Source organism: Synchiropus splendidus, chromosome 1 (genome assembly GCF_027744825.2).
Source record: "Synchiropus splendidus isolate RoL2022-P1 chromosome 1, RoL_Sspl_1.0, whole genome shotgun sequence".
NCBI lineage: Eukaryota > Metazoa > Chordata > Actinopteri > Syngnathiformes > Callionymidae > Synchiropus > Synchiropus splendidus.
This window is the reverse complement of record NC_071334.1, coordinates 9,491,684-9,502,859: the sequence shown is the minus strand read 5'-3', so window position 1 is coordinate 9,502,859 and position 11,176 is coordinate 9,491,684. Positions and strand designations below refer to the sequence as shown.

General features: G+C 40.9%; 1 protein-coding gene and 3 non-coding genes across 4 annotated transcripts; 1 reads left to right on the top strand and 3 right to left on the bottom strand.

The window, feature by feature from the left end:
• Window positions 1–626: 626 nt before the first annotated feature.
• On the bottom strand, window positions 627–2,160 carry srek1ip1 (SREK1-interacting protein 1). Its single transcript, XM_053847757.1, has 5 exons — window positions 2,049–2,160; window positions 1,694–1,741; window positions 1,466–1,624; window positions 1,306–1,381; window positions 627–1,238 (listed from the first exon to the last, which is right to left on the bottom strand). Exons 1-5 carry the CDS (start codon window positions 2,059–2,061, stop codon window positions 1,016–1,018), a joined length of 519 nt encoding a protein of 172 aa, XP_053703732.1. The 5' UTR covers window positions 2,062–2,160; the 3' UTR covers window positions 627–1,015.
• A 2,004-nt stretch (window positions 2,161–4,164) lies between these two features.
• On the bottom strand, window positions 4,165–4,280 carry LOC128753081 (U5 spliceosomal RNA). The gene has a single exon (XR_008413829.1). It is a non-coding gene; the product is annotated as a U5 spliceosomal RNA (small nuclear RNA).
• Window positions 4,281–4,916: 636 nt separating this feature from the next.
• Window positions 4,917–5,030, bottom strand: LOC128752973 (U5 spliceosomal RNA). The gene has a single exon (XR_008413725.1). It is a non-coding gene; the product is annotated as a U5 spliceosomal RNA (small nuclear RNA).
• A 655-nt stretch (window positions 5,031–5,685) lies between these two features.
• trnas-uga (transfer RNA serine (anticodon UGA)) lies at window positions 5,686–5,767 on the top strand. Its single transcript has one exon. It is a non-coding gene; the product is annotated as a tRNA-Ser (tRNA).
• Window positions 5,768–11,176: the final 5,409 nt, after the last annotated feature.

Below are 11,176 nucleotides of genomic sequence, written 5' to 3'. Positions count from 1 at the left end.
ACGGCCCCTGGGAGTCCCATTTGTGCTCCGGTCTCCTCTGCGGCCCGACGGGCCCAATAAAAGCCAATGAGCTGGTGAAAAGCGTGTTGTCCTATTATGCAAACAGCATATGGTCGGTGTCACTGTGGCTGCACACCGCTCGCACCGCTCCAACTTCTCATTTAACATCTGGCCAGTTTGAAACTTTCAAGTGCATTTGGTCGACATTAATGAGCGGTGGTGGCTGCTGGAAACCACCGGTGTCATAAATGTGATCGATTCAGTGACATATACAAAGAGCCAGTGTACGTTACGCATTTCAACACTTGATTTATAAAGGAAAGGACTTAATAAACACTGGTTCATATGTCCTCATTCATGTTGCAAGTGGGTTGTTTAAAAAAAAAAAAAAAATATATATATATATATATATATATATATATATATATATATATAATTTTTAAGGTCTCAATTGTCTTTATTTTCATGCTTTTGTCAGCGAATGTCGCTCATGATCATATTAGGCTACGAGTCAAAATGACCTAAAACAAACCAGGCAGATCCTTGTCGAAAGACTGCTTTTTCTACTGAAGCGTTGTGTGATGCCGCCCTCTAGAGGACACATCTGCTACAGCAACAATGAGCCGAAAGAGAATTTTTGGAACTTGACAGTTCAGATTAGATTAGAAACGCTTTATTCTTTAAACAACGGGGAAATTTTGGTTGTTACAGCAGCATAGAAACTTGCTTCGTCTATTTCTCTAATGTTTCAATATAAATATAGACTTTTATTTTTTAAAAAGAAAGGTAGGCATACAAATTGGAAAACTTTGGTGGGGGAAAATAAAACAGGAAGAAGAGTTACTGGCAGGAAAGAAGAAATAAACAGTACAAAAAAGGTGTTGGGGTGCCTGGGAGAAAAACAGAAATAAATTCTCACTGAGATGAAAGCATTATGTACAAAGGTGGTCAAAGCTTTCTCAATCTTCTTTACCACATGTGGTAAAAATGTAAAAAGACTGAATGAGGTCTGTCCTCAGTCGCTCTCCGAAGAGTCACTGGACCCAGAAGGGGATGTTTCTCTTTTCTTCTGCTTCTTCTTGTGATGTTTGCCGTGCTCCTTTTTGTGCTTCTTGCTTTTCTTCTTGTGGCTTTTCAATTTCTTTTTTCTTTTTCTTTCATCTTCATCTGACGACGACCTGCTCTGCTTCTTTTTCTTCTTCGGCACCTCGTCTTCACTTGACGAAGATGATGAAGATCTAAAGCCCGAAAATGTATCTTGAGTATCAACAGTTAGATAAAAGTTTCGAGAGTTGAACTTCTCACCTCCTTCTTGACTTCCTGTCTCTGTTTTTCTTCTGTTTCCGTCTGTCTTTTCTTCTCAGATCATCTTCGCTGGAAGCTATAATGTGAAGTAACACACGATACATGTTAAGAACGCAGTGCACTAACCATCTACATTTGCAAACGTATTAAACTTCTTCACCTCTCTGGCGATGAACATTCCGTACAAGTTTTTCATTGCGCTGAGGAGCCGGTACATCTTCGTCGCTCTCATCGGTGCTGGTGCTGCTCACGTCTAAAACGATGTCCTTCTGTGGATCAACCCTGACAAAGTTCCGGCACTCAAACGTCAAGTGGCCCGCTGAAAAACAGTCCACAAACTTAGCATCCACGAGAGTGCAAGGCTTTTACTTGCCCAAAAGATACTCACGATATCCACATTTCTTGCAACCTGCTCTGATGTTGTCCTTGTTGGGACCTAAAATAGCACCAGACAACATTAGACACAACATTTAAATATTCCGAAGGACCTACTTCCATGTTTTATCTTTTCCGCCTTGTTGTAATAACGTGTTGGTTGGCAGTTGTGTGTCATAAACCATAAAAGGATGGAGGGAACAATCCTGGAAGTTTACATCAACCACTTTATCATTTAAGTGCTTTGTAAAGGGATGAAATGTAAACGTAGCCGTGACGTGTTGTGGAATCTAACGACACTTTAAAATAGTATTTGAGTTTTCTATAACTGAATAACTCCCTTGTTATGAAGAAAAACAGTTACATACCTGGCACCGCCATCGATTTCAATTCAGACAAAGACCCCGAACACCGAACAGACCCGAGCGCCAAAAACAAGGGGACACCGCAGTGTTCACGCTTCAAACAGCGTCGGCGAGAAACGTTCCACGAAGCGAAGGTTCCGCTTCATCATGAATCAGCAGCGCCACCAAGCGGACTGGGGTGGTAAACACTTAATCAATTCTTCAAAAAAAAAAAAATAAACAAAAAAAATAGAGAATAAAGCATACCAAAACAAACTAGACACAATGCAATTTCCTAATTTTTTAATCTTTATTTTTCTCATTGGCTCTGCTTCAACGTGGCTGTTTTGCTTAAGACATCACATTGTTTCATGTGCTGCTGGAATTGGTGACTGAAAAATGTGACATTATGCGTGAATAATCTGTGTTAGTTGGATCGATGGATTAGTTTTCACTGATATTAATTAATCCCTTAAAGTCCAAGCCCTTTGTTTTTGATAAAGTGAGTCACCAAAGCAACACATTAATTATTACAAAGGTATAAACATTCAACCTTGTCCTTCATTGTCCTTGGGCAAAGTGTCAAGCCTCGAATTGAGCCAGTCTAGTCATGTGGCAGCTTCAACCCAAATCCAACCCGCAGCGGATTAAGCGAGTGTGAACAACATGAAATTTCATTGCATTAATCCTGATGAAATTTCCTGCCGTCCTTTATTCTACTTAAAGTTTACAGACTCAGTATTGGGCCCACGCTCCGCAGCTTGCTCTGTTTGCGGCTTCTGTAAAGGGTTCAGAGTCAGACTGCCTGCACCAGACGGAAAATGTGCACAGAAGAGGAGACCCCAGACGTGCTCTCACCCTCGCGCTGGTGACCCTGACATAACACAGGAGCAGTAAAGCCAAGTTAAATCTTTATTGTGTGTATTTGAATGGAGAAAAAATGCTCGTCATTATCTCAGCGGTTATATCTGAAGCAATAAATCCAGTCGCTTCGATCAGACTTTGATCAGCTCCTTCTGTTTTCTATTACCATGGAAATGGGTGGTGGAACAAATGGATGGGGAAATAGTCTTTGGACGTATGGAAGAGTGCAACTGTGTTTAAGTTGAAAAGTAGAGGGTTTTCCACGTACTAAAATATCTCAAAAACTTCTTTCTCCGCTTCCACAGAGCTATGGAGATCTGGGAGCAGCGGTAACATGGTCAGGGATACAGATGCGAGAAAACAGTGCATTTTAGGCTTTAATGTCGATAAACCGCTGTAATTTTATTAAATGTTTAACTCTGGCAATACACTGGAATTATTAGAGCTCGGTGAGCTGGGTGCAGGGAGACCCTTGGAAGCTCCAGAAATCTGAGCATAAATGGCTCCCAAACTCTGGGCAATCTAAGTCACTGTGAGTGAAATGAATGGTGATTTGTGGAGCTCTTTATATCAAGCTACCCTCCACTAACACTCAACTGTGTCTGTTTCAGTCGGGCGCACTGTCAAACACACTTTTTTTTTTTTACAGTGGACAAAAAGCATCACGTTACATGAATTAAACAGACTTTTCTGCGCTTTGATTTTTATGATGTGAACATGTGCGTGCTGCCGTGCGATAATCCCACTTCAAAACAAAGTCTGCTCATTCGTCTTCCTGACTTCAGACAGCAGTTCACAAAGATGTGTCCGCATGTGAAGCAAACATGATCAAAGCAGAGCCGGGGAGTGTGCCACTTTACTTCCATGTAACAACTGTCCTACTAATGAAAGACGTTTCTTTAAGATACACTGAGCTCCACCTCTCAAGATATTTGGGCCTCAACGTCAAACACCAAAACATCACACCTTCAGTCTGGATGCTGACTCAACACATGGGTCTTGATTTGCTTTGTTGGTAGGACTTGAACCTACATGATGAAACCCCAATGGAATTTGAGCGCATCGGATTAAGCACTGGGTCAGTGGTTAAGAAGTGAAACAAAACTTTAAAATCAACAGAGAGACACAGAGCACAAAAACATGTTCTGGAAATATAGCGATGACTCAGTTGAAGCCACACAACAAACTCTATTTAATAGATTGACATTTCAGGTAATAACACCGCACTCGTGACACAAGGTTGTTGGTGAATGAAGTTTCATTGAACATTATACAAAGCCCCACAAAAGCAGGGCTTCAAAAAAATTGGTAAAGACTCAGATTGCTTCCTCTCCACGGAAATCTTTAGTAAAAGGCGAAAGATTTATACGATCTGAAGAGAACCACGAGTGAACTACTGTTGCTGAACCAGAGAAGGAGCTGTATTCTTAGACATCAACCTTTAACTCATGGTGGCGCCCTCAGCATCGTGCGTGTCTCAGGACATCATGAATGAAGATAAAGTAGGGAGTTCATCAGTTGAAGTTCTACACAAGATAAAAAGCTGCAACTTAATCTCTACGACCAGCTTCAAATGTCAACTAAGTCTGGCCACTGACTGCAACACGTCGGTCACAAGGAGAGAGGAGAGGATTCACATTGTCAGTAGGACACTAACCCCCAATGGATTCCTAGTCCATTGATTCGAAGAACTGGTTTCTACTGACTATTCCCAAATCCTCTGAAGGCACGAGTGATGAAGGCCATGGAACTGAACTCCATCGGGGATTTCCCACGTAGCTTCGAGTCCAACTAACAATGTGCGGCAGAGATTTTTATCCCATTGAGACCTATGTGTTGATCGTCCACCTCCAGCCTTAGTGTGACATTTGTGGTGTTGACAGTTGAGCCACAAATATTCTGCCATCCATAGTTGAGTGGCAAAAACAACTGGCAAAGCCTCACAATTGAACCCTATTGTTGAAACAACAGCTCTGCAATCATGATGCGAAGTCATGCAGAAAAATATTTGCATTGAACAAAATAAGAAGCCCTACCTCAGCAGGGCATCAAAAAATTAGTAAAGACTCATGTTGTTCCGCTCCACGGAAATCTTTAGTAAAAGGCGAAAGATTTATACGATCTGAAGAGAAACATGAGTGAACTACTGACACTGAACCAGAGAAGGAGCTGTATTCTTCCACATCAACCTTTAACTCATGGTGGCGCCCCCTGCATGGTGTGTCTCACGACATGATGAATGAAGCAGGGAAGTCATCTGTCCAAAGACACCATGAGTTTAAGGTTCATGCACCTCTTTCTCTGGTCCAGAATGACTAGTTAATTCATGTTTCAGTACAGGCCGTAAGATTTTTTTAACTTTGCACTCATCACTTCTTTGGAGACGAAAGTCTGTGAGTTTACAGTATTGTTTTTTGATAACTTTTATTTTAGGAGCTATAAAGTGTGTCCATTGTAAATTGCTTGAGGAAGCGCTGTGGATCATTCAAGACCTGATTCCACCTCCCCTAAATAATTGTGCAAAAACATTGAGACATGATCCAACTGGGTACCAAAGTGAATAAATGTGTGTCTCTGTATGGAAACCAGATCCAGATCTTCTTTGAGAACAATGACCTCACTGCCTCCTCTTTCACCAGGAAAGTCGACTCTTCACAACAATTCTGAAATTCTAGCTGATCACTTCCTTTGGTGCTGTTGCACTTCACCCAACTATTTGAGAAGGGTTACATTAATAAAAATTTAAAAAATGACACCCAGAAACTAAAAAACTGGTGATGTGTGAGAGAGAAAACGGGTTGTTGTGGCCGAGTGGTTAAGGCGATGGATTTGAAATCCATTGGGGTTTCCCCGCGTAGGTTCGAGCCCTACCACCAACAACGAAAGACAGGAGTTTATCCCATCCTGACTTACATATTGAAGTCAGTCACTTTGGTGATGTTGATATGTGAGGTACCAATATCCTGAGCTGGTTGCAGAAATATATTCTAAACGTCCTGGTTTGTCCTCATTGAGTCACATGGTACAGTGGGCACCACCATGAGTTAAAGGTTGATGTGGAAGAATACAGCTCCTTCTATGTCCCAGCTTTTGTTTTTGTGGTGTCAGGTGGCAGAATTATAAATTATCATAAAATAAATGAGATGAACAAGAAGTGAACATGGAGACTGAAGTGAAGCTGTTAAGTAGATTTAACATATGTATGAATAACAGTTAAAAATTTTGCATAGCAGCGTTGCTTTTCTTCTATTTGCATAGAATTACAGTACATGTAACTGGCAGAGCTGCACCTAGAATTGTCTGTCGCCAGCCGCGACAGCCATTACTCAAAAACCATTACTCTCTGTTCAACCAATAACTATGGGTCTTCCAGTGGTTGAACTACGTGGGACACGCAACTGTCCACCCCGGTGATTTAACAATAATGACGGTTTGACAAAATGCTGCACTAGTTCTGGCTCGGCCACTGTGGTGCTAATAATCTATACAAACTGAACCCATTTTAAATACAGTACCAATTCAACAGTGAAGGGCATCTGCCAGCAGCTCCTGCGCTGTGGTGGCTGTGTGAGACGTTGTTGGAGGAAGGCCTGGACAGCCTCAGCATGGCTGCCCATGTAAATAAACCTGTGTCTGACCTCAAGCGCCAGTCCTGGATTCTCCTGACGACCTGACACACTCTCCCTCCTCCACCCCCCACAAGCTTCAGCATTGAGCCTGGGTGGTCAGAGGAGCGACTCGTCTCTTTGGCCTGCTCCGGAGGTGAGGAAAAAAGATGTCCTCTCACTTCAACCTTCTGCTTCCATTTATTTGGTTAGAAATATTTTGCGCCTGTGATAGCGTGTTGGAAAGCTCCTCGGAGACGCCAGCGGGTGGAGCGGCCGGAGGTGAGCTCAGCTGGAGGATGAAAACAAAGATGGAAATGGAGAGGCCTGCTGAGTCTGGTGGAAGAGAGTGTGACCAGGATGTTGACTGAATCCATGAATGTCGTAGTCACAGTGCCCGCCGGAATGAAAGAATAGAAAATGACAGTCAGCACAACCACAACACAAGATCATGTGCGACGTATCAATGTGTGTTCAATGCCCTCTAGACTGTGGAGCTGTTTCTCCACTGCCGCAGATGGAATTGATTTGTCAGGAATGGAGAAATTGGTGAAACTGTGGTTACTTCCTCTCACACCATGTCTGTCTTCCAACCTCATGCCATCCCCGCTGGCTCTCCCTCCTCCTCATTTGGATTCGACGCGTGCATGAGAGATGACTCCTCAACGCTTTCATGTTGTTCCATACTCTAACACAAAGCAGTGAAACTTTTGTTTTCCTTACATCACATGTAGTCGCATTCCTGTCAATATACATTGCCTTCTTGATTCCCTCTTCATCATAAAGGCTGTCTTCATGCCACTTAAGCTGCAACCAATTTCCTGCCCCAAACCTGAACATTCTGTGGGAAGATTTGTTCCCGGAATGAAAAGCACTCGCTGTGTTAGATAAAGCTGTGGGGTAAAAGCGAGGACGTCAGAGCTTTGATTTGATGGATATTAGTGACACAAAAGCTGAGAACAAGCTTCTCAGAGTCCACCTTCACATTGTGTGCAGTTTCAATCCAAAGCTATCTCATCTCAGTTCACTGGAGTTACTGATGCAGTATCAAATTCTGGACTAGAAGTTGAGAGGAAAAGCAAAGCAAACGCTGCCAAACTGCCGGCCACTCGTACAGGCGCCTTTGTTCTGATCCGAAAAATAGGGAAATCTCTTTACAATCTGTGTGTGATGTAAGAAGAAATATTGACGGAATCATATGGAATGTAACATTTAAGAGGTGATACAGTAGTTATACAAATATCATGTAACATTTGCAGCGCATTAGAGGAGATAAATAAATAGTCATTCATGAATAAATCAAAACTCAGACTGCCATATGACTGTCAAAAAACATTAAATTAATGTTGACTTTTTTCAACACTAGATGGATGAATGGACAGACGGATGGGTAGAATAAGAAGGTGTTCATTCTAAAATGTTATTTTCTTCACTCTTTGCTGATTTTAAGAGCAGCCATCAGGTTTCTCTGTCCATCCAGTACAGAGAAAAAGGGCTTTGTAACTTATGATCCACTGATAGGGTCAATGTACTTGCAATGTGCAAACAGCCATGTTCTTCAGTGTGACATCATCGACTGAAATAAGGAGTACAATGAAGAACTTTAAGCCTCGTCTGCATGTCCTGTGAACACAGACATAAGACACCAGACAGGCTTATGTTTCCCATAAATACAAAAGCCCGTGGCGTTCTTTAAATTCAACTCTACACTCAATTGTCCCGTCTGTCCTGCTCACTGCTGCCCACTTAAACTGGGATAAACCATCGTTCCTTTACGAGTCCAATTAAAGGGGAGCTCAGAGTTGTTGTTTTGCCTGCAGTGTGCGACTGCAGCCGCCGTGATCCATCTTAAGTCGCAATGTCTGACTCTTGGTGTGTAATTTAATATCTGTCCCCCAGCTGAGCTGTAAAACCACCTATTACTGCCTTACAACCCGTCCAGCTGCTACGGGATGTCGGTCTGCAGCACATCCTATAAAAGATGTTACATCATTTATGGTGTCTCTTTAAATTGAACCCAACTGTATCTCAAGAAATGGCTTTTTTTTGCGGGAATCTGGATGGATTTTTTAAATTTATTACTGACAAGCTCTGTTTTCTGGTTTCATATATTTAATTATTATTATTATTATTATTATTATTATTATTATTATTATTATTATTATTATTATTATTATATATTTCATATATTTAATTATAATTATTATTAATAAAAGAATGAAACAATAGACTAAAAGACAGAGAAAGTTAAATGTGCTTTAATGGGGAATTAAATGTATTAAAGTGTCTAAATTACAAAAAAAAAAATCTCAACATTTAAAATAGAATTAATAACTGTAAGTTTGTCATAAATAAGTTTGTCACTATTCAAACGTTGCAAACTCCATATTGATACCTGGGAATATATTCGATACACAGGGATAAATGCATACCCAGCATTTTTATGAAAACCAGAAGCAAAGACAATTCAATAGAATTTAATGAAACGGTCATTAAATAAAAAAGAAAATGAAGACAATCATGTTTTGACTTGACCCCAAGTGGATATACTTTCACAGCTGGATCTTCAACAAAAGAAAACATGTTTGAATCACATCCATGAGTTTAATACTGCTGGCTGCAGCTAATGGCTATTAACAAACAACGAAACACTCAATCTAATTTATTATTTATATAATATATCATTATCTTTGCATTATCTATTTACTTATCTTTGCTTCTATATTTCTGTCAGGATATTTGTTCATATATTCTGGGCATTTATTTATTTCTCTGGTGTTGTTTGATAGCTTGTAACTTCACTTTTTTTGCTGATACTTTGTGGATGTCTTTGATGTTTTTTCAGTGTTTTGGGAGTGAAAATGTCAGAATAACTCTGTCATTATAACCGAGTTTAAGTTTGGTTCGGAGTGGTGGTTAAGATTAGTCATGTGTTTTGAATGGTTAAGTTAAGAGTGAGAGGCTGGGGAGAGCATTAGGGCACCTCACAATGTCCCCACATAGAAATGATAGACGATAAAAATAACAATAGAAATATGCTTGAGTGCGATACAGTTGTAACTTTCACGTCCATCGTATTTTATCTTTTGAATTTCTATTTCCATGTTGGTTGAAAAAACACACAGGAAGGGGTAAAGTTTCAAACCCACTCCCCCACCATTCCTCCCTATCTTATCTCTTCCATTTTTAAATGCCATCCACTTCAGAAAGTCATAAAAAGGGATTTGGCTGGTGCTTTCAAATGGCAGCTGTGTGGTCTGGTGCCACCCACACATAAATCCACAGCCCAACAACCTGAAACTAAACATTCCCCCCTTGATTTAAGATCCAGAATCACCTCTGTAATTTACACAATCTATACGTCAAAGCGAGTTGTCGTGTTAAGAGCACTGAGGGGGGTGGGATTTAACCTTTGTAATTTACTTTTTTGCTGAGAGCAGCTTGGAATCCAGATGCTGGAATGAAGGAATGTTTTTTTTGGGAGGGGGGGGTCCCAGAATGCACACATGGCAACCTGTTACAGGATGCAGTCGGGAGCGAAATGGACAAAATAGCAGTGGAGAAAGTACAGAGGAGTTTGTTCAAGTGTAATATATGACTATGAAAAATCCAATGAAATAAAAAATAATACGAATGAAAATTCTAATGAATCAAGGGATTACATAATAACAACAACAATAATAATAATAATAATAAAAACAAATAATATAAATAATGATTTCACAGAAAATAAAATCTGTCTTGTTTGTGTACATTGCATGCTGCTTTGTTCGTCATTTGATTTACATTGGGTTTGTTGCTCAGAATTGGAACGTGACAACTATATAGCAACATCCATCTATCAAACATCCACGGTAAAAAGCTAGCTACAGCATCAAATGATCGATGAAACGGATACCTTGTGATTCCTCTCATGATATTGCTATGCTAACTGTCTTTTACATCATAAGGGATAAACAGCGATAGACCACTCAACAGTTTGTGTCTTTAAATTGTCTTTAAAAGCTCGCGCACTTTTATATCTTATATCTCTATATAAAATATCTAAGTTTATTCTATGCCGTCACTGAATGTTCCTACGACACGTTCAACAGACCTCTAGGCCACGTCACCATTGTAGAAGAGATCCCAAATGTAGAAGGAGAATAGTCTTCATGCCTAAACTGGGTCCCAACAAGTGCCTCACCTCCCCGCCTTCCCATCACTGCTGCTATTTCAAACACCATGCGGCGTCTTTATGCTTATTAGAGACATGTGACTAACTGGTAGCAGGTCTTGAGTCATAATCAGAGGCAGTCCGGCGGGTCGACAGAGGCTGGCCGGGAATTCGATTCCTCACTCCATGTCAGGCGAACTTGGCGCGACTCATTTCACACATTAACCGGCGTGTTTACACAGCGGCAGAGAGACACTTTCATTCTGCAGGCGGTCTCCACTACCTCACAGAAGAAGAATGCTAACTTGCCTCGGCAAAGTCCAATCGGCAACGAGGGTCTTTAAAATGCAAAAATAGAGATGGAGGCGGGGAAATCTGAGCGCGGACTTCCAATGGAAATGGCCTCAGCCATGAATCTGCTCCAAGTATTCTGCTCACTTTGCTCTGTTATTCCGCAGCCAATAGAGGGAAATAGAAAATGATTCATGTGCCAACGCAAAGACCGGTGCCGAGCAAGAGCCACATCA